Below are 24,203 nucleotides of genomic sequence, written 5' to 3'. Positions count from 1 at the left end.
ATGTAGCATGACATCTCAAAAAGTTATGGACGGATGTGTACGAAACTTGGTGGACGAGTTGGTTCGGTGATGAGAACAAGCCGATTAGATTCTGGTTAAGGTCCGGATGCAGATCCGGCCCATCAGTGGATACAAAACGTAAACTGATCAGCTTGGCGGAGGTATGATCTCCACCGAGTGCCGTTCTAGTTTGTATTGTTATGGGCATGGGAAATGGTGTGAGTCCCCGGTGGAGTGCACTCTTGGTCGAGTTTACCGGCCATGCCTTGGCAGGGTAGGACTTCGTATTAATGCACATTAGGCCGCCTGCCAATCATTTAGAAGCTACAAATCCATCCCGTAAGCCTGTGTCAACCCATCTTGTCCCCTCCTTTTTTATCTTTAACTCCCCACCATCTACCACTTAATTCAACACCAACCTGCCCATGCTCATGGTAGACCCGACGGCAACGCGCACATGGGGAACGCGAGTGAAGAGTCCTGCAAGTTCTGCCATTTCCGACCACACCTCCCACACCCTAACCCACGAACCATAACTCAGCCTTCATTTGTGGAATGGCAGGTGAGATTCATCAGAAAAATCTCACCTACCATTCCACTTATTTTTGGGCATTGTGAAAATGTAGATTTGTGTTATTTGTTTAATATTGATGTGCCATGCTTTGTTCTTTGTTTTTATTATTATAATCTTGTTGAATCATGATCGTGGCACTTTTCCTTTTCCGGTCAGCGAGCAATTGGACAGGAGAAGGAACAATTGGACAAAGCCCGCACTTCGCTATTAAAACAGCCAATCACTGATTCACTTATCTAGGGTCGGTTAGCTACACTACACTGGATTCTCCAGGGTCTCGAAGCTACTGCAACGCTTTCTGCGGAGCGAGTTTTCACACACTCCGTGCACGCGATAGAATTGTTCAAAAAACACCAGAAGGTGTTTAACAAATGCAAATGCAATCAGAAAAAATAACCAGGTGAAAGTTCCATATATGAAGGATGGCCATATTCTCTGATGAAAGACCCCAGCAGGCAGACACAGCAATGCGATGAAAGTTGACAGTCAGACGCTATTCCATGGGATTGTCCAGAGTAGACAACTTAGAGGTGGGCATGCTACAAATCAGGTATATTAATGGGCAATCCTTATTTCCACTTGCTCACCATCTTCTGAGAATGTAGTTCTGTAAAGTCAATGGATAGCGTTTAAAATTTAGAACTCTGTGTCCCTAAACTTTCATCAGATACCATACCAGACGTGTAAGCAGGATACGATGGCATTACTTTTACCACGTTGGTTAATGCCCATGCTGTGTGGCACATATTTTGGCGTTAGTGGTACTCTAAGCATGTAGAGTTTGAGGCGGGGAGTACTCGAGCCCTATGTTGTTCACCTGCAGATTGCAGATTGGCTGTACGCCGGTCCTTGAGCAGCACTCAGTGCCTGGCCGACCTGCGTCTGCGTCAGGCCCAGCGAAAGACGTCGGATCTTGAAGGTACGTGCAAACTCACGGATCTCCTCCAAGTTTACGCCATCCACATCCCCACATCCAACCCTTGGAGCTGTCCACAGTGCAGGATAAAAAATGTTACCTAAATATTTAATTTCCTACAACTACGCGTGCCCCCATCTCTTTCCCTTTTACATTGCTCCGCTAGCTTGAGTGATAAACATTACATCAGCCATGTCTCGATGATTGTAAATCTATATGTTATAGTTTTCCTGTTGTCCATTTATTTTCCACTGTCGTTGCCAAAATCCAATAAATCCAAATCATGTTACTTTGAACGACTTGTAGACATTTGATAGCCTTGCGTAAAACAGCTCGAAAATAGAAAGATCTCAGAAATTAGAGGTGGAATAAGTGCAGAAACCTTTCTTTACAAGACAATTGATTAATGCTCTAAAACTGTTCCCATTGCTCTCTTTAAGATATTCATCTGCTAGCAGAGAAGATTATTCTTTTAATAAATTCGATGAAAATTCGAAATAAAGTGCACATCATACAATAATACAGGACCTTTTTCAAAATGTTCATTGCATCTAATACACGAGTATACAACAGAGCGGTGTATGGATGTCTGTATGTTCGGTAACGACTCTGAGACCCTTGGGCTGATCAACACCAAAATTTCAAGGTATACTCAGGGGATCCCTACTTGAGCTTTCCATGATTTTTTTTCCCAAAAATACCCAAAAAACTTTTTGGGATTTCTCATAGGTGTTATGATTATTTGGATTATTTCTCCCCTGTGGCAGACCAGTGGGCCAAGGGCACTCCTGCCCAGAGAGTGGGTGCACCCGCTAGTAGTCTATAAAAAGGAACAAGGTCAAATTATGTGAACGATTAAAAAAACAAAAACATTAATTCTGAACTACCAAATAGAATTCCTACCAAGAAAGGTTACAAATAAAAACGAACTAGATATAATGTGAGGTGCTCGGCACTGACCGATCATCAGATGCCCCACGTTTGGCAGGCATAGCGGAGCAACAAGAGGTTGGCAATGGCTTGGGACAGTTTGACCAGAGGAGACCATGTTCAGCAAACTCGGTGAACTGGTAGGATTGCATACCTGCAGCACATAATCCAAGCAATTGGGGTCTGTATTAATGAGATGGCACTGTGATGGGTTAAATTGCCATTCCCTTTGTCTGAGTTTGCATTCATTTTTGTACAACGATTGATCTTGCATACACTTAAAGTTTACATACCTTTCTGCAATCATATATTTAGAGAAAGTGGTCACTTTGCGAATGGCTGACTCCTGAAGTACCCCAAGCAGTGTAAATACGAATCGCTGAAACTTGAAGTACCCCAAGCGGTGTGAATACGAATGGCCAAACCCTGAAGTACCCCAAGTGTTGTGAATACAACTGGCTGAACCCTGAAGTACCCCAAGCGATGTGAATACAAATGGCTGAACCCTGAAGTACCCAAGCGATGTGAATACAAATGCCTGAATCCTGAAGTACCCAAAGTGGAGTGAATACCAATGGCTGCACCCTGAAGTACCCCAAGACCAAGGAAGAGGAGGTTGGTTCCACAGGCAAGAGAAAAGAAGAAGAAATGAGTGTAGGTGAGCAGCGTGCCTGCGATTTTGGAAGTTTAACAAGACGAGGATTACTGGCAGATTGTGTGCATCCTGCAGAATCCTGGGAAAGACAGAGCCAAGAGAGGTCAGAGCGTACAATAATAAAAAGGAGGTGGTAGAATACAGAGAGGCCACCAACCTGCCTGTGATGTGAGAGTAACAGTGCGAGACACTCCATTTCATCACGAGAGATCCCATTGATTTTGAGGGCCTTACTTTCCATGGTACCAAGAAGGGAAAAGTGTGAAGCAGGAGCGCCCGCCCAAAGAGGAGAACAGTTCTCCATCAAGTTGTGAATGAAGGCCTTGTGGGTTGTCAAAAGTCCAAGGAAGACCTTGCACGATGAAGGATGACCAGTCGCTGTCTGGCTTTCTTTCTTTTTTTTCTTTTTTTGTATACACAGTCGAGGCTCGTAGAAAAGCTCGTACGCTGAATGGATCAGGACGTAACATGACGCAAAATAAACACTAGAGACGCATGCAAAAGTGACAGTAGAGAGAGGAGGGGAAACACCACCAGTAGAGGAGAAGGCCAGGATAGATGGACACTTGGACAAACAAAGGGTGTGTGGAGCAATAGGGGGGGGGGGGGGGCAGAAGAGGATGCATGAGGTGGACACGATGGATAGAGAAGGAAACTCCAAGGAGGGAAAACTGAAAATTTGGATGGAGCAGGGCAGGGTTTGGGGTTCCGGGGAGGGGTGAGGGGGAGTCAGAGAGGGGTGGTGGGGGGATTAACAAGGGAAGAAAAGATCATGGTTATGGACTGGGGACGATCTGAGATGGTGGTGAACAGCTGTCTTGAAGACGTGAAGGGAAGAATGGGATTGAAGAGAATGTGGAAGTTGTTTCCGAACCTCTCTAGTCTAAAATGGACAAGGCACATCTCTCACATGAGACCATCCGTACACCAGACAGTTATCCCTAGCAAGTGTCCTTAATACATGTGTTAAAGTCTCGTAAAGAACACAGACACAAATGGTGCTGAGGCCTTAAATGCTAACTAGACCCTGACATAATAAATTTCACATTATACACAGAACTGTAGTGAAAACTACCTAAAATGCAAATAACACATGGTGGAAACTAATGTGTGAAAGATGTATCGGTGTTGACTATAGTAGGGGAGCCAGACCTCAAAATTATGCAAAATAAGGATTTTTCTGTACCGGCACGCTATAAAATTTCCATGGGTGGATTTGTGTAGGCCTACGCATCCCGCACAGGAATAGTTTGGTCTGCTCTGCATTTGCTCTTGCAAAATCCAAAATTTTGGGGGTTATTTGAACTTAAGGGACCACATAATTGATCCCAAAAGTTAGGGGTAGGGGAAATCAAAATCCGATTTCAATAGGTTTACTATAAAGGGAACCATGCATGTTGGGTATCATTAGAAAGGTATTGATAAGACCTACCGAATGGTACTATGCAAATGAGTAGGTCAATACTGATGACGTCATCAGATGTCAAAAGGTCATTTTTTTTTGGCCGAGGTGAAAATCTAGGGGTTTCGATCTTAAAATGGCCACTGGTACAAAACTAAAAGAGATAAATGGATGAAAATAACACCGATTTATGTTGACATATAGGGTAAGTTTTTTCTAACAATAAACATTACAAATACCTTGAGGTTTTGGAATTAACCCCTTGTGTTTGAAACACAAATTTCATAAAAATGACAATTTTCGGGATTTTCTAGCATTAAGACACGACAACCCCAGGACTTTCTATATTATGATTTTAATCAGATATCTTATTGAAATAGTTTACATTTATCTCTTAGAAGGTGTATTAACCCTTAATGCACCAAATTAGTAACAGTGGATACATTTTAACCCTCAGTGTACGGAATGGCAAGTTTGTGGTAAAACTACGCATAAAAAAACGTATGAGTAAATCTCTAAAGGCTCTCTTTAGTGAGTTATGGGTACTATAGTATTCCTGCATTGTACCTTGTATTGCTTAAGAACAGTCAGTATCTCTTGAAATTAGTAGATGAGGGAACAAAGGTAAGACAAACAATCATTGATTTCACTGATAAGTCACTACATGTATGTTGCATAATGAGATAGTGGGGCAAAACGGGATAGTGGATTTCTGCTGTCCCTAATGAGTTACCATCTGTCGAAGGATGGCCTAACTATTCCTTGAAAAATAGCAGAGCTTTTGTTTTGAGCAGATAAAGGAGAACCTATGATAAAAAAACCGATGCCTGCTGTCTAACATGTCTAATTGTCTAAGGCTGTGACATAGCGTGTTTGCCTCATGACGCCTCCTGATCAATCCTGGTTCTTTTTCAGGCTTTTTCTGGGCCTTGGCCAACTATGGCAATGCAGAGGATGGAACGCTGCATGTTGGACAGAAGAGAGGGCATCCTGTTGGTGACACGGACTATGGAATTTGTTTCATATGTCAAAAGTCAACACAAAGTTGTTTGTCAAATCTCACGAAAGCTGGCTACCCTGGTTTGTTGCATGCAGTGTCCAATTTGGATGATAATGTTGCACGCCGCCTCATTGAAGATATTGTGGAAGAAGATTTGTTTTTGGAGAAACGTCCAAAGTACCACAGTGTTTGCCATAGCCAGTACACCAACAAGAAGTCCGTAAACCAGAAAAAGAAGAAGATGGCCGAATTTGCTGAGGAGAGTGCTGAAGAAGCCCGCCGATCAACTACCCGATCGAAACTAGATTCCAAAGTGGACTTGAAATCTCTGTGCTTTGTTTGTGGGAAGGACAGAGACAAGAAGGGCAATCGGAAGCTGATTCTAGTTGCAACTGTAGAAAGACAAATCTCAATTTGGACTAGAGCAAAAGAACTAAATGACCAGAAAATGTTACACCTCTTACAAGGTACTAGTGATGGCTGGATTGATATGATTGCCAATTAATTCAAGTACCATAAACTTTGTTTGGACAATTTCATAAATCAGAGGGGTCTAGGTAAGATGAAAGAGGCTGAGGTTTCTTGCGCTAGCGTTTTCGAAGCTGGCTTCAAATGGCTAGTTTCTGAGATAGAACAACAGTTGTTTGGGGAGGGTACATTATATCTTGCTTCTCATGTGCGTGATATGCTTTGCAACTGGTTAAGAGAAAACGATGCTGATAACCTCTCATCATACCGCAACTGTCGTCCAGAGCAACGCTTTCAAAAACATTTTGGAGACCGGGTCATGATAATCCCCCAACCTCAAGGCCTTTCCAATTGGCTATGTTCATCTGGTTTATCTATTGCAACAGTTTTAGAAGAAATCAGAAAATTGAAAGGCGAGTTGGAAGAATCAATATTCATAGAAGATGGAGGTGGTGGTAGTGAAACTGCCACTGAGCAAGAAATTATTGACAAGCCGCAATCATACAGCAGCATTGCTGAATCATTTCACACTGCAAAGTCTATTCGTTGTCAGGTCAAGTCTGCAACCTCCGAGATGACAAAATGTCGACAGTCTAGTGAATCTGATGTTGAAGCAAACATTGTGATTTCCTATGAATATGCCCTTAGTTGTGTCCCTTGTGACTTGTACAATCATGTTGCCTGGATGGTAAGTGATGCTGGCGATGACTTGGGGCCTGATGGTCGGGTTCAATTAGACACAAAGATGCATGAGAAAGTTCTCAACCTCACCCAAGATATATGTGCTGCAATTGCAAACACACAGACACCAAAGTAGATTGGAACTGCCATCCACGTTATAAAGCAGACGAGAAGTAAAGACACTGTGACTTTACTGAATCGCCTTGGTAATTGTATAAGTTACACTGAGTCCCTGGTGTTGGGCTAGCGGCTAGGGTGCCAGCTTAGGATCCCAGGATCCTGGGTTCGAATCCCGGTCGATCGCTGAATTAACGCCAGGGGGGTTCACTCAGCCTGTCATCCTTCCGAGGTCGGCTAATTGAGTACCAGTTCACTGGTAATTCCCTGGTTGTCGTAAAAAGGCGACAAAAAGGGTTGGCGGCAGGAAGGGCATCCGGCCGTAAAACATTGCTTCAAAAAGGGGACCGAAAAACAACAACAACCATGGTCCCCGAAAAAGGCCAACCCCCGCTTGCGGGGAAAAATGGCCTCTAAAGGTGGTTTTACACTGATGCGCAGAGATACATTGCATCCATGGCGAGAGAAGTGGATCAGCAAGAAGACAAGCAGGGATTTTCATTCCCACCACTGTGGATTCACCACTGTGGTTCTGAAGGAACTGTGGATTCAAAAGAAAACAAGGCCACAGAATCCGGATGCCCCAACAACTGTATACCTACCATGCCACACCATTTCCAGACAACTGACGTCAAAGTTTCCAACAGTGGATGTCACAGCAATGATCTTGGCCGTATACATCCTAACGGGATGTGACACTGTATCCTATCCTTACCACATTTGGAAAAAGTGTGCCCTTAAAGTGGCATTTGAATGCACAGATGTCCTCGATCCTCTTGGCAGCTATGCTGACCGTGACACAGACTTGACCCCGACCTCAGACATATTCCAATCAGCCAGACTATTGTACTTTGCCTTGTATGGCAGGAAGGATTTCAATGGTACCTTAGACGAACTGCGCTGCCATCTGTTTATCACGTGCAAAGGAGATCTACGTTCCCTTCCTTGCACTGAGGATGCCTTTAAACACCATATTCTTCGTGGCTTGCAACAACTCGCACTCTGCAAGCGGGCAGTCCAGCCAAATCCATCCCTTCTAGATGCATCACAATTTGGTAGGACCTTGCATGACGGTTGCTTAGTTGCCCTAAGGATGACCAAGCCATCAAAACCGGACATTATTCGGACATTCTGCAGATGCATGAAAAGAAAATGCAGGGGCAACTGAGCCTGCAGACAGGCTGGAACAGAGTGCAGCATTGCCTGTTTGCGTGCAGGAGACCCACTAAAATGCAACCGATTCGAAAAGTAATTTCCTACTTTTCATACATGTTTGAATCTGTACTTTGTTAAGAGCCATCCGCCTATCTCCATCTTCAATGTTATAACCGGTCTTTCCATACTATGTTACTGTGCCAATGAAAGGCTATCCGATATATAATCTAGACTAGGCTGTATGCATAACCAGCGATAATGTTGCTCATGGACCCACAAGTTTCTGAAATGGTTGTTGATCAAATTTGCCTGAATTAAAGGCTACAAATATTAGAGTTACATGTATAGTCACTTATCAGTGAAATCAATGATTGTTTGTCTTACCTTTGTTCCCTCATCTACTAATTTCAAGAGATACTGTCTGTACAAGAACAAGGAACAATTTGCAATTTGCAATTTTTGCAATTGTCTGCAATACAAGGAACAATGCAGGAATACTATAGTACCCATAACTCACTAAAGAGAGCCTGAGAGATTTACTCATACGTTTTTTTATGCATAGTTTTACCACAAACTTGGCATTCCGTACACTGAGGGTTAAAATGTATCCACTGTTACTAATTTGGTGCATTAAGGGTTAATACACCTTCTAAGAGATAAATGTAAACTATTTCAATAAGATATCTGATTAAAATCATAATATAGAAAGTCCTGGCGTTGTCGTGTCTTAATGCTGGAAAATCCCGAAAATTGTCATTTTTATGAAATTTGTGTTTCAAACACAAGGGGTTAATTCCAAAACCTTAAGGTATTTGTAATGTTTATTGTTATAAGAAACTTACCCTATATGTCAACATAAATCGGTGTTATTTTCATCCATTTATCTCTTTTAGTTTTGTACCAGTGGCCATTTTAAGATCGAAACCCCTAGATTTTCACCTCGGCCAAAAGAAATATGACATTTTGACCTCTGTTGACGTCATCAGTATTGACCTACTTATTTGCATAGTACCATTCGGTAGGCCATATCAGGACCTTTCTAATGATACCCAACATGCATGGTTCCCTTTATAGTAAACCTGTCGAAATCGGATTTTGATTTCCCCTACCCCTAACTTTTGGGCTCAATTATGTGGTCCCTTAAGTTCAAATAACCCCCAAAATTTTGGATTTCGCAAGAGCAAATGCAGAGCAGACCAAACTATTCCTGTGCGGGATGCCTAGGCCTACACAAATCCACCCATGGAAATTTTATAGCACGCCGGTACGGATTTTTCAAAATTTCAGTGCCTGGCTCCCCTACTATTAGCGCGAAGTGGTCTCAATGGATGTGTCACTGCCTGGATATAAGGAAAGGCAAAGGGAGAAGCAAATTGTTATCAAAGGCTTTTGGGTTGGTCATTCGTAAAACCCGTACTTTCAGCTTGGTCATTTGCAAGATCTCCACTGGAGAGTTATCTATCACATGGAGGAAAGTATCACATGAAAGTATCGTCTTCACGCTGTTGAAACCAAAGCGTTCAGAATCATTGGAATCTCCCGTGATGAAGCTACCTCCGAGGGCCTTTCACTTACTCACCGCAGGCAGGCTGGTGGTCTATCTGTGTTCTACCGACTCCTCTCCGGCCTTGCTCCTCCAGCTCTCTCTGGGCTCTGTCCCCCAAATATTCCTAAAGGTCGCACAAGATCTGCCTGCAACCCTCTTATGGTTAAACTGCCAAAATCAAGACTCTCTGCTCACCTTCACTCCTTCATTCCTCTTTTCTCCCGCCTCTGGAACCAACTCCCCCACTCCCTTCAATCCCACTCCTCCCTCCAGGTCTTTAAAACAGCTGTTCACCACCATCTCTTATCTTCCCCCATCCAAAACCTTGATCTGTTCTACCCCCGCTAATTTCACCCCAAATCCTCTTTTTTGAAATACCAACTTCTTTCCTGGAAGTCCTTGGTGTCCTTGTGTTTATACTTCTCCCACCCCCCCCCCCTTCCCACGCCGCGTCCCCCCAAGCCCTCTCCCTCCCACACATTCCCGATGTCCCTCACAAATGTTGTGTTTATGTGCTTCCCCTTCTCTCCCCATCTTGTCTACCGCTCCCCTTTTTATACACTTTGTTTGTTTGTCTGTTTGATTTGTTTGTGTGATAAATGTTAGCTCTTTCACGAGCCTCAATTCTGTATACAAAAAAAGAAAAAAAAAAAAAAAGTAATGTTAATTACCTTGTGGTACCTAACATTACTTTGGGAGAGTTTGAGTTTTCTTCCTCGACCACTTGTATTTATCAACAGTACCAATTTCACATATCCTCCTCAGGAGCGCATACCTTCGCCAGGCTGAACAGTTTATGTTTTGTATCCCACTGATAGGCCAGATCTGGATCCGGACCTGAACCAAAATCTAATCTGTTTGTTCTCGTCACCTGCCCAACTCATCCACCAAGTTGCATCCGAATTTGTCAATAACTTTCTGAGATATCGTGCTATTGATTGTTTTTGGCCCTATCTCTCAATGGTGAAGAATCACTTAAAACATTCTTGGATCTGTTTCCAGATCCAGATGTTCACTAAAATCGAATCAATTCCTCCTCGTCACAAATCCAACATGTCCACCATGTTTCGTCGAAATCCATCCAAATTTTTGGAGATATCCTGCTCACAGGCAAACAAACAGCCAGGCAGGCGTGAAAACATAACCTCCGTCCACCTTCGGTGGTGGAGATAAAAAGAGGAGGAAGAAGTTGGAGGAGGTGTAGTAGGAGTTCAGAGACTGACAGGATCTAAACGGGTTGGCACTACATCAGGTGTTTTGAAGAGTTAAAGATGGTGATCATAAGTACTTTCTGTTTATTGCAGTTACAAAATTCATATAAAATTTCATGTTTTCATCATAAATGTAGCAATATAATCACAAAGCACTAGCCCAGCATGCCCCACAACTCTGTGAAAGCAAGCACATTCGAGCTGCTATTATATAATTCCAGCAGTAAAATACCTGTGATGGCTTGCTAGAAGCTGTCGTGAGGCCTGGTGCGCCAAGTACAGGTAGTAGATGATTCCCAATCAATGCCGCAACAACTGGTCCTTGAGCACCCACCAGAAGCTGAGGTGTAGCCATGCCTTGAAGAGGAGCTGCACCTCCTCCAGCAGCCAGTGGAATGCTTTCTTGGAACTGAACAAGACAAAGGCAGGAAAAAAAAACAATACCAGCTTTGAAGTACAAATTTTGGTCAATAATAGAGAATATGGAGTCCCTGACATTTAAACATGCAATGTTTATTCAAAGTGGACTCTACGGGAATAATACATGATAATAAGTTCAGTGGTTCAGTTTTTCATGTGTGAACATCACCTGGCCTTGTATTCCTGGTGCCAGCTGGCTGGTGGAGCTTCCGAGTCCAGAGAGAATGTTTGCAATGAGCTGTGCCCCGGCCAGGTTCTCAGTGCTCGTCGCTCCTCCCAACAATGTACCCAGCACAGTGGGCTTTCCCGTTAGCAGAGAAGAGCATGGACAAAGAAACTTCGGCATTAACTTGGCATGGTAAAGCCATCGACACCACCTCAATACAAATGTCCTGTACAGTGTACAACCCTCCGATGTCTTGTAATCCCATTGAAAACTTCAGTAGATCATAATGATGAAGGAAATAACTAAATTACGCCATGCATCTGATCTGATAAGAACTGTTCTAAAGGAGAGTCGGTTCTGCCGAGCAGATATTTGGGAAATAAACAAGAAGTAAAACACAAAATGTCATAGCTCAGTGGTTTTGGGAATTTTGCCATATGGATTTGAAGGCCGTCAGTCGGCCATCTTTGGTCGGATTACAAAACAAAATCATCTGCTTATGTATTGTCTATGTGCCAACAGTCAAGCACATATATTGTCTTTGTGCCAAGTTTGAATAAAATCGGTCCATGCATGTCCGATAAATGGCTGGAGACACTTTTAAGTAACAAAATGGCCGCCAGTCGGCCATATTGGATCTGATCTCGAAAGAAAATAACGTGCATATGTAACCCATGATTCATTATCCGTGTGGCAAATTTGAACAAGTTCGGTAAATGTATGTCCGAGAAATGGTCGACGTTGTCAATATCGGGTTTTTTACAACTAAAATGGCCGCCATTCTACCAGACGCCCATATTTGATCAGATCACATAATAAAGTGAGGTGCACGTGTATGCCGTCATGTGCTGTGCTTGTGCAAGTTTGAACAAAATCAGACCATACATGTTCAGGAAATGGTTGGGGACACGTTTAAGTAACAAAATGGCTGCCAGTCGGCCATCTTGGATATTATTTCGAAAAAAATGGCGTGCATATGTAACCCATTATTCATTATCTGTGCACAAAGTTTAAACAACATCGGTAAATGCATGTCCGAGAAATGGTTGAGGATGTGTTCAACATCGGGTTTTTACAACTAAAATGGCCGCCAGTCGGCCATCTTTAAGCGCATCGCGAAACAAAATGAGTGCATATGTATACCGTCATGTATTGTCTTGGTGCCAAGTATGAACGAAATCGGTTCATACATTTCAAACTTGACAATTGTCACTTGTACTTTTTTTTCTTTTTTTTTGTATACTGAATCGAGGCTCGTGAAAGAGCTAACATTTGTTTCACAAAAAATTCAACCAGACAAACAAAATATATAAAAAGAGGGAGCGGAAGACAAGATGGGGAGAGAAGGGGAAGCACACAAACACAACATTTGAGAGCAGGGAGATGTGTGGAAGGGAGAGGGCTTGGGGGGAGGAGGCGTGGGAAGGGGGGGGGGGGGGGTGGGAGAAGTATAAAACACAAGGACACCAAGGACTTCCAGGACAGAAGTTGGTATTTCAAAAAAGTGGATTTGGGGTGAAATTGCCCCTTTCTTCTCACGACTGTGGAAATCACATATCAATTAGATAAGACCAGAACCTAGCCGCAGACATTGTCTCTGGGTGTTTAACATGCCTTGGAAATACCTTTCCTCATCTGCCCTGGTGTTGGGCTAGCGGCTAGGGTACCGGCTTAGGATCCTAGGATCCTGGGTTCGAATCCCGGTCGATCGCTGAATTAACGCCAGGGGGGTTGACTCAGCCTGTCATGCTTCCGAGGTCGGCTAATTGAGTACCAGTTCACTGCTAATCGGGGCACTGCATCAGGAAGGGCATCCGGCCGTAAAACATTGCTTCAAAAAGGGGACCAAAAAAACAACAACAACCACGGTGCCCGAAAAAGGCCAACCCCCGCTTTGCGGGGAAAAATGGCCTCTAAAGGTGGTTTTTATCTGCAGCCTCAGATCCAAAGTTTCAACGTCATATTTGTGGATGTCGAGAAATATTGTCATGCTCACCTTCGAAGGTAGTCGTTGAAGCTGAAGGGAAAGGTGTGTGCTGCATGTGTGAGAAGTGTTATGATTTATGGGAGCGAGACATGGGTAATGAACGTAGAGCAGCAACAAAGGCTGGAAAGGGTGGAAATGCGAATGGTTCGGTGGATGTGCGGAGTATCGTTCAGAGAGAGGAAGACAAATGATGAATCGCGAAAGATGATGGGAATAGAGCCTGTGATTGATGCTGTGAAGAGGAACAGGTTGAGATTGTTTGGTCATGTGTTGAGGAAGGATGAAAGTGACTGGTTGAGAAGAGTGATGGAAATGAATGTAGAAGGAAGTAGAGGACGGGGAAGACCGAGAAGGACTTGGCTAAAGATGGTGGAAGAAGAAATGCGGGCAAGGGGGTTAACAAGGGGAGATGCAGAAAATAGGGCAAAATGGAGAACATTGTCATAGGGACCGCAAGGCTAACCCCCGCTCTAGCGGGGAAAATGGCCTTAAAATGCATGTTGTTGTTTTGTTGTTGCTCACCTTCGAAGGTTACCGCTTACCTGTTGACATCAATTTCCAATACACAGTGGATTACCATGTCATGGACAACGTTTCGGGTTGTATACCGATTGCTCCTCATCTCGATAACAAAGCAAAAGCTCAATTATGACATCAATGGCGCTATTTACATGTGGTGTAATAAACATATATAAAGGATGTTTTGCGCAGATGTACAGTGTATGTATGATAAGTTTAATGCTAAAATGTAGTATATTTCACAATCATGGATGACGATGATACACGATGGCCAATTGCAGACACGCAATACCCTGCACGACACATTCACATAGATCTTTGTTAAAGAAGTAATATGTTGTTTGTTTGTTTCCTGTATGTAACCTGGAAGATTCCGCTGCCATATGTTAACACTGCTATCATCCATCACCTTGCCCCCTAACCCAAACCCTACCTTTTCTAATGTAATTTTCACATTCGCAATCAATCACTTGTCCCTCCCCTTACACCACCACACCTCAATTTCCTATGTATGCAATATTTACATGGGCTAAGGAAAAACAAGTGAAAAGGTGAGCAATAAAAGAATAGACGAGAATTTTCAACTACATTTACCTATTACCATGAGCGTCGAGGGGTAAGGGACGTGGGGCGGGGGGCGGGGAGGGGGATTAATCACTTTTATGACGAGGGGGGGATTATCCCCCCACTCTCTACTCGAATAAACAAAATGCGTTGCTCTGTACAATCCACACAGGCCCAGATGTGGGATGTTCTCCAAATACATCATCTAACTAGAACGGCACTCAGTAGAGAGCATACCTCCACCTGGTTGGCCATATCACTCGATGGTGAAGAATCACTTTAAAATTCTACCAGCCGGATCCGGATCCGGATCTTCACCAAAATTGAATCGATTCTTCCTCGTCACACACACAACCTGTACACCAACTTTCGTCCAAATCCATCCATAACTTTTTCAGATATCCTGCTATATATAGTTTTTGGCCCTATCTCTCAATGGTGAAGAATCACTTAGAAAAATTAAATAATTCTCATATCCGAATCTATATTCAGATCTTAACCAAAATCGAATCGAATCGTTCTTGTCGGACACCCAACCGGTCCACCAAGTTTCGTCCAAATCCGTCAACAACTTTTTGAGATATCCTGCTATGCATCATTTTGGCCCTATCTCCCAATGGTGAAGAATCACTAAACATTGTAGTAGCCGGATCCGAATCCGGATCTTCATCAAAATGTAATAATTTCGTCCTCATCACATATGCTACATCCCTGCCAAATTTTGTCTGAATCCGTCCACAACTTTTTGAGACGTCTTGTTTACAAACGGACAGACAGATGAAAAATCACTCATAGAGCGACACTTGGCAAAACAGTACAAAGTACAATGCCACTCAGTAGAGAATACTTTTGACCTCAAAAATAATTTGTGGTTGAATTCAGTGACCGGATATGAAAATCCATTTCAAATTTCAAGTCAATCGGATGAAAATTGAGGCTTTTAGAAATTTGAAAAAAGTGGTTGACCTTTGGCCTATTTTGACCTTTTGGCATATGCTGATCTCAAAAATAGTTGATGGTTGAATTCACTTAACTGATATGTAAATCCCATTCAAATTTTAAGTGAATCGGATGAAAATTGAGGATTTTAGAAATTGGAAATTGTTGTTGACCTTTGACCTATGTTGACCTTTTGGCCTATGCTGATCTCAAAAATAGTTGATGGTTGAATTCAGTTAACTGATATGTAAATCCCATTCAAATTTTAAGTGAATCGGATGAAAATTGAGGATTTTAGAAATTAGAAATTGTTGTTGACCTTTGACCTATGTTGACCTTTTGGCCTATGCTGATCTCAAAAATAGTTGATGGTTGAATTCAGTTCGCTGAACTGAAAATCCTATTCAAATTTCAAGTGAATCGGTTTAAAATTGAGGATTTTAGGAATTTGAAAAAAGGTGGTTGACCTTTTGGCCTACGTTGACCTTTTGGCCTTTTGACCCCAAAATATATAGGATTTTGTCGGACCACGAACTCTACCATTTGGTGAAGTTTTGTGAAGATCGGTTTAAAATTGTGACCTGTAGGCAAGAATAAGTGAGCGGACAGACAAACAAACGGACAAACGGACAGACAGACAGGGGTGAAAACATAACCCCCATCCACCTTTGGTGGCGAAGGTAATTATCTATAAATCAATATTAACTTTCCCCAAATGCGATATCGGCTCGTGCATGTCGTGCTGGATTTCATTGGTCGAAGCACGGAGTGCACGGTGCACGCATGCGCTAAAAATGTATCACGTGATTAGTGATTACTGAAGGTGTGATACAGGTAGACATTCCCGCTGTAGTGCAGTGTAACTATGTTCTTTCACGTTTTCTTCCGAAGGAGCCTCTTTGCTAGCCCATTGTGAAATTGTCGGGTAAGAAAAATGTATTTAGTTGTTGTTACATTTAAGAAAGTGCTAACTGAGCCAGAATCGACTTAATTTTGGTGGAGATTCAAATTCGGATCCGGATACAAGTTTTTAATTCCTAAAGTGATTCTTCACCATTGAGTGATATGGCCAAAAACGATATATCGGATGATATTTCAAAAAGTTGTGGACGACTTATGACAAAACTTGGTGGATGAGTTGGCTGGGCAACAACAACAAGCGGATTCGATTTTGGGTCACGTCCAGATCCAGATGTGACCTATCAGAGGGATACAAAATGTAAACTGCACACCCTGGCTGAGGTATGCTCTCTAGTTTATGAGTGACATGCTCGTTTATAAATGTTGGAGTCCAAACTTTATAGACGTACTCACATTGTAATGGTACAGCACTGTACATACTAAAGTATAGTTGATGGTTGAATTCATTTGCAGTTGCAATTCAGTTGTTGTGTTCAGTTCAATTCAATTCAATTCAATTCAGTTGCACAGCCAAACATTAGTACATACGGTCAAATGTGTCTTGCGGCCCCGCCCCCATCAGGCTGATTGACAGCCGCTGTCCCGCCCACCCCTCTTGAAACTTCATTGCCCAATGTGTAAATATGCAGGTACACCTACTTTTCGTGGAATCCTTTCAAGTTATGAAAGCATTGAGGTGTCATGGACCTTCCTACTGTAAATTGCAGTAGATTCACTTTTGAACAAAGTGCTGAGCTTAACACAATTTTGAGTGTGATTCACAATGTAACACAATTCAATTGTAACACAATTTTGATATAAGTGATTATATCAAATTCATATAAAATGACAAAAAACATAATCAACTTCTTCATAGCCACTTCAAAATAATTTTCCAAAAAAATGTCACACACACACACACACACACTTCAACAGCGATCAACGCCCCTGCCTATTACATTGAAGGAAATGTACCTGCAAGCTTCCCGCGGTGTGGTTCGATACAGAAGGAGAAAAGGCGATCTTGGTGGCAGAGCCTCGAGGACACCCCAGCCCTGTGGACCCAACAGCTCCCAAGGCTCCAAGGCCCATGGCAGACAATTGCTGGAGTTGTGCACCAAGGGTGTTTGCTGGCACAGGGACACATACAAAGCCATGCTTATTACTAACAGGTGATGTGAATAACACGGTGGCATTCCTACTTCAGTGCTGATTTGTACAGGTCAATACGGAAGAACTTGGTAGTTCCTCAACCCTAATACACATCCAATAAAATTTGGTGCAGGAGAGGCCAATCGTCCCAGCATGCATGCGCAGCACCAACCCTAGAAATTATCACCCATCAACATCACCCATGGGGTTTGGGAGGAGGGCTTGAAGACTTGGGATTGAGGAATTGGGGGTGAGACTGGAAGTGGGGTGGGGTGGAGGGGGAGAGGGTGGAGAGGGGTGGGGTTGAGGACTTGAAGAAGAAAAGGGCGAGACCTTTCCACGGGTCCCTTCCATTATGCTGTCAAAGGACATTCCTGTCAAATTCCCTAAATATCCCACACTCCATTGTCAACAAATTCCCTTTCAACAGCCCAGTGGAACCCGGTTATCTGCAAGTAATTAATAAAACCATCAGGATGGGGATTAGTCTCAGCATGATTTATATTGTTACCATTGTTAATCTGCAGCAAATTTCAGATACTTCGGATGCAAACTTCAGGAATCCAAGAAATATTGCACATGTTGATGAGTTATTATGGCAATGTACAAAAGAGCGCGCACAGCTGTAAGGACGAAGGACGGGAACAGTGGTGAGTTTGAGGTGAAGGTAGGAGTGCATCAGGGGTCGGTACTAAGTCCACTACTATTTGTAGCTGTGATGGAGGTGCTGGCTCAGAACGTAAAGGAGGGTTTACCATGGGAGTTGTTGTATGCAGATCATCTGGTGTTGATTGCAGAAAGTATGGATGAACTGAAGGAGAAGATGAACAAGTGGAAGGAATGTATGGAGACAAAAGGTCTGAAGGTGAATATCGGAAAAACGAAGGTGGTGGCAAGTGGTAAAGCATGTGGTGAGGTGGAAAGAACTGGGAAGTGGCCGTGTGATGTGTGCAGGAAGGGTGTCGGAGTGAATTCCATTCAATGTACAATGTGCGCTGAGTGGGTTCATCAAAAATGTAGTGGTCTGAGAGGGTCATTAACCAGTGTGGCAGCTACATTCAAGTGTAAGGTGTGCACAGAGGGAGCTGCAGATGGAGGAAATGTTGAGTTGGATCTTGGAGACGGCATGAAGCTGGAAGGTGTGAAAACATTTTGTTACCTTGGAGACATGCTGAATGGAGAAGGTGGATCAGACTCGGCAACGGTTGCTCGAGTGAGATGTGCATGGAAGAAGTTTCGGGAACTGAGTGGCGTGCTGACGAGGAGGGGAGTGTCGTTGAAGCTGAAGGGAAAGGTGTATGCTGCATGTGTGAGAAGTGTTATGATTTATGGGAGCGAGACATGGGTAATGAATGTAGAGCAGCAACGAAGGCTGGAAAGGGTGGAAATGCGAATGGTTCGGTGGATGTGTGGAGTATCGTTGAGAGAGAGGAAGACAAATGATGAATTGCAAAAGATGATGGGAATAGAGCCTGTGATTGATGCTGTGAAGAGGAACAGGTTGAGATGGTTTGGTCATGTATTGAGGAAGGATGAAAGTGACTGGTTGAAAAGAGTGATGGAAATGAATGTAGAAGGAAGTAGAGGACGGGGAAGACTGAGAAAGACTTGGCTAAAGATGGTCGAAGAAGAAATGTGGGCAAGGGGGTTAACAAGGAGAGATGCAGAAAATAGGGCAAAATGGAGAACATTGTCATAGGGACCGCAAGGCTAACCCCCGCTCTTGCAGGGAAAATGGCCTTAAAATGCCTGTTGTTGTTGTTGTTTGTTGATGAGTTATTATATAATTAGAAAACCACGCGTGTTGAACATAGTTCAATCCCGGTGCTCATTCCGCTCTTTAAAGTATGGCATTGGAAATCTGGCTCTTTTCCTCCTGAAAGAATTTGCAGCAAAAATTGCTTGCAATAGGCATTCAGTATTTATGAAAGACCCTTGATCTGAGGTTTTACCTCTGAAGATTGATGGAGAGATTGAAAATACAACACAGACAACAGGTTCTTTTTGAGAGTATAATTGCCATTCATCCCAACATCACACCTGTGCTAAATATTTCAAACGTACCGCATCCATCGTGAATGTTGTTGCCGAAGGATAAAAATTGCCTTTCCATCTCCCGTATAAATAATCCCGCAGCTTCAATAATCAAACACTTGTCACATTTTGTACAATGTCAGAATGCATGCTTGAATGGTGGATATGGAGCTCGATTCATATATTTAAAGAGCATAAATTTCAAACATATGTATATACACATATATATATATATATATATACATACATACATATACACACTACCGGTCTGGAGTTTTAGAACACCTCAATTTTTCAAGTTTTTATTGAAATTTACGCAGTTTAATGTCTCAATGTACTCTGAAATTAAGCATAGAACAAATAAACAATTGGAGATAAAAAAGAAATCATAGAATCATTTTGTTTAACAAAATTTAATTTATATTTTTGACTCGGCAAAGTAGCCACCTTTTGGAGATATAACCGCCGAACACACTCATGGCATTCTTTCCACAATGGAAATCAAATATTGTTCGGGAAGTTCTTCCCAACACTGTTGCAGAAGATCCCACAAATGTGTTGCACTTGTAGGTTGCTTTGCTTTCACCCTTCTGTCCAGTTCATACCAAACCAGCTCGATGGGGTTTAAGTCTGGAGACTGTGCTGGCCATTCCATGATTTGAAGCCTACCGTCTTGTTCTTTTCCTGGAACGTAGTTTTGACATCGCCTGGAGGTGTGTTTAGGGTCATTATCTTGCTGTAGGATGAACCCATGACCAACAAGACGTATACCAGAGGGTATTGCATGGCGCTGCAAAATGCTGTAGTAGCCCTTTTGGTTCAGGATGCCAGTCACTCTGTGCAAGTCGCCGAATCTGGATCCAGCAAAAGAGCCCCAGACCATCACGCTTCCTCCTCCATGTTTGACAGTTGGTGTTACACACTGAGGAACCATCCTTTCGCCGACTCGACGGCATACAAAAACCCTGCGTGATGAACCAATGTTTTCAAATTTTGATTCATCGGTCCATAAGACCTTCTTCCAGTCTTCAGTAGTCCACTGGCGGTGCTTCATGGCCCAGGGCAAACCTCTTTTTCTTATTTTGCCATCTTAGCAATGGCTTTCTTACTGCCACTCGACCTGTCAAACCTGCAGCTCAAAGACTTCTTTTCACAGTTGAAACTGAGACTTGATTACTTCGACCAGCGTTAAGCTGTGCTTGAAGCGGTTGTCCTGTGAGCTGCCTATCACGCAAGCTGTTGACTCTCAGAATCTTGTCTTCTGATTCTGTTGTGGCTTTGGGTCTGCCAGACCTCTTCCTGTCAGAGTTTCTCCAGTTTCCAATATACTTACTTCCTGCAGTGCAATATTGTCAAAATAATGCTTCGGAGGGTGTAGTAACAGTCTGTTCCAATACTGCTTTTATACAGACAGGGGGTTTGTAATCAAGTAATCAGCAGAGGTTGGGACACCTGTAGGAATTATTGTTTGCATCAACTTTCAAGGCTTAATTTACTTACATTGCTGCAGAACAGCTGTAAGTTGTTAACCCATTACTTGTTCCCTGAAGAAGGCCTTTTTTTTGCAATATAACTGTGAAATTTACATTATTTTCCCGTTTTTGCTAACCTAAACTTTTTTTTTCATCTCGAGCAGTTTACTGCTTACCTTTGTACCATTTCAGGTTATTCACTAGACTTGAATTGCTTAAATTTCAATAAAAACTGGAAAAATTGAGGTGTTCTAAAACTTTTGACCAGTAGTGTATACATATATATATATATATATATATAATATATATATATATATATATATATATATATATATATATATATTGTTGCGGATCCGGGGTCGGCACTCCCCTTACCAAGGCGGGGGGGGGGGGGGGTAATCCCCTTGTCTTTTACACTGGCGGATCCTCCCGGTCCTGGAAACTATGACGTCACTTCCGGTCGGTAGTAGCCAGGGTCATGGGTCATTAGTCAAATAAGTCCCAAATACCTGCTTACTAGGACCGACCGTAAGCGAGGAGATAATTTCCACCCGAGCCGCAGCGTTGATGGATGCGCCGAGCGAAGCGAGCTGCGACTCGGGCCGTTAACAAGAAGACTAAACCCGATCCTAAGCGGTTCTGCCAAATCGTGCCACGTATATCAATTGGGGACAGGACGGAAGCGAACCAGAGTAAAGAAAGCACACAGGAATTTATTAACAATAATGAAAGAGGAAAGGAAAGGGCAAGAATATACAGAAGGAAATAAAAGGACACAGGGCAATCCTTAAACACTCTTAATTAACACTCCCATGACAGAACAAACACACTTACACGAAAAGGATGGGATGGCAGGGATGGTAGGAGGCGAAGGGCCCAGGTAGCTGGTAGGCGTCGAGGTTCGGGCAGGTGGTTCAGCATTGAGGTCCGGCTCCAGGGTCACGCTCCACTCCGGTCCACGTTTCAGTTCGCGGCGAAACCCGGCAGGCAGCGCGGTTAATATTGTCGCGGTAGCGGACCGACCCTCTCTCTCTCTTCGACTTGCCTCTGGTAGCTCGACTCTGTCACTCTCCTTCGGTCCGACTTACTCATCCGCTGAAGTCGTTCTCCCGGGCACATCTCATACCTCACGACTCATCTCCACGCTCTGCACCGACCTCGTAAGTAGTCCGCGGCCGCGCTTATATTGGCCACTCGCGTATTAAGCCGCCTACTTTTTGGAAACGCCCACCGGTGAGCTTGCCTCGGCCCTGATTGGTCGTGAGGGCTCACCGGTCCGCCCCTTGATGAGGCGTTGATGGGGCCACGCCTCATTCCTGGCGCTCCTCCCCCTTCTTCTCCAACTCTGCCGCGTGGCTTATGGCGGCTGGCAGCGAACAACCAAAAGGCAGCGAACGCTGCTGGCAAAGGCACGCCATACAATTTGGAGATTTGGAGAGGGTTTTTGGTTGGGAGATTTGGAGAGGTTTTGGAGAGATTTGGGAGTTGGGAAATTTGGAGAGGGAGAGAGGGAGAGAGGGAGAGGGAGAGGGAGAAAATTTGGAGAGGGTAAAGCCGCAAAATGAATAGGATGGGAATTTGAGAAGGGGGCTAGGTTATTTGATTAATACAACGCAGAGTCAAACTATTGGGAACAGATCCTTAACTGAAACACATACTAATGAGATAACTATAGAAGGTCCTATGGTGTTCTACATGTTGCAATATGGACTAGTTATGGGTGCGATCTTTTAACGTTAGAAGAGGGGATATTTACAGGGGATTATATATAAGGGATTATTACAAGTATTTACAAAGTGGAGGGTTCTCAAAACCGCAACAATATATATACATACATACATACATATATATTGCTCTGGTGTTGGGCTAGCGGCTAGGGTGCCGGCTTAGGATCCTAGGATCCTGGGTTCGAATCCCGGTCGATCGCTGAATTAACGCCAGGGGGGTTGACTCAGCCTGTCATCCTTCCGAGGTCGGCAAATTGAGTACCAGTTCACTGGTAATTCCCTGGTTGTCGTTAAAGGCGGCAAAAAAGGGTTGGCGGCAGGAAGGGCATCCGGCCGTAAAACATTGCTTCAAAAAGGGGACCAAAAAACAACAACAACCACGGTGCCCGAAAAAGGCCAATCCCCGCTTTGCGGGGAAAAATGGCCTCTAAAGGTGGTTATTTATACATATATATTGCTGCGGTTTTGAGATTGGCACATTGAAGTCATTAAAGGTTAAAGGTTTGCCCCCCATAGTTAGTCACACGAGCAACATATAGGCCCATTTGTAGTATAGTTATGTCTTAGTATGTGTAAGAATAGGCCATTTCCCCTCTTAGTACCTGCGTTGTGTAAAGACAGGAGAATAGGCCATTCCATTCATTTTGCGTCCACCCTCCAATTCTACCTCTATGGGCGTAATCCATCCCGCGCCCCATTTGGCTGTCCCCATTCAAGCTAACACAAGGCAGGGCCTCGGAAGGTGAAGGAGGGGCGCGGGGTCGGGGTGAGCGGCGTGGGGGAGACGGTAAGAGCCACCAGCCAATCAGAGCTCGAGGAGCATGGCGTGAGAGGGCGTGGTAAAGGGAGTCTGGTGAGTTCCAGAAGGTTTGCGGGGCGGGTCTATATAAGCCCATGTGAAAAGCCCTTGAAAGGACTCGCGTGCATATGGCAGTGGCAAAGGACTTGAAGGACTCGTGTGCATACGGTGGTGGCGAAAGGATTTGTTTGAGGACTTGCAGAGAGGGAGCTTGATAAGGAGAACTCGCATCACTCGCCATTGTTGAGCTTTGAACCGTACAAAGTATGCGGGCGCAGCCAGACGCGCCGGGAATGCATACAGCGCTTTTCAGCCACGCGAGTAAGCGCGGCCATAGCCGCAAGTGAATAACCGCCAGCCGCACCAAAGTCCGCTCCCTACCATTCGCCCCGTGATAACCCGCTCCGTTCAGGCGACACGCGGCGAGCTCCTGCTTTCACCTACTTCCATCTCCAAGGGACGTGCCGGGGGCCGGAGTGAGCTGCATGGGAGCCATCCCTGGACACGCTGGTGAACATCAACCTACCCATCAGCAATCCCTGTGTGAGTGTGTGTGTGAGACGGGCCGTTTGTCCTGGGTATTAAGTAAGACTGTTTTAAAGGATTGCTCTGTGTCTCTGCTTCTCCTACCATTGTATAGTGTAAATAAATTATGTTCTTCCTTCCAAATTGATCGCCTTTGTGATTTCTCCATTGGCTAAGCGTGGTACAAATAAGATCGCTCCAATCGGGTATAGAAATTAATAATAGCGCGGATCACGTGTACGCAAACCGCTCTGCGTATCACCAACACACGTGGTTCGTGCGCGGCTTATTTCCTCGCTTCCAGGGCAGCGCTAGTACTTAGGTAACAGCGATTTGGTCCTGAA

At 43.8% G+C, this 24,203-nt stretch overlaps 1 protein-coding gene across 1 annotated transcript in view; it reads right to left on the bottom strand.

Moving 5' to 3' along the window:
• POU6F2 (POU class 6 homeobox 2) overlaps positions 1-24,203 on the bottom strand; it is a 162,767-nt gene that overhangs the window by 1,610 nt on the left and 136,954 nt on the right. The window contains exons 5-9 of the mRNA XM_068125835.2: positions 17,126-17,280; positions 11,245-11,376; positions 10,888-11,064; positions 2,451-2,574; positions 1,392-1,560 (exon numbers count right to left, since the gene is read on the bottom strand). Of these exons, the coding sequence (XP_067981936.2) occupies positions 1,392-1,560; positions 2,451-2,574; positions 10,888-11,064; positions 11,245-11,376; positions 17,126-17,280 (757 nt within the window). The remainder of the gene's footprint in view (positions 1-1,391; positions 1,561-2,450; positions 2,575-10,887; positions 11,065-11,244; positions 11,377-17,125; positions 17,281-24,203) is intronic.

Source organism: Myxine glutinosa, chromosome 10 (assembly GCF_964187855.1).
Source record: "Myxine glutinosa chromosome 10, kmMyxGlut1.1, whole genome shotgun sequence".
In the NCBI taxonomy this organism is placed as follows: Eukaryota; Metazoa; Chordata; class Myxini; order Myxiniformes; family Myxinidae; genus Myxine; species Myxine glutinosa.
The sequence above is the reverse complement of the archived record's forward strand: the minus strand, read 5'-3'. Positions and strand labels throughout refer to the sequence as shown.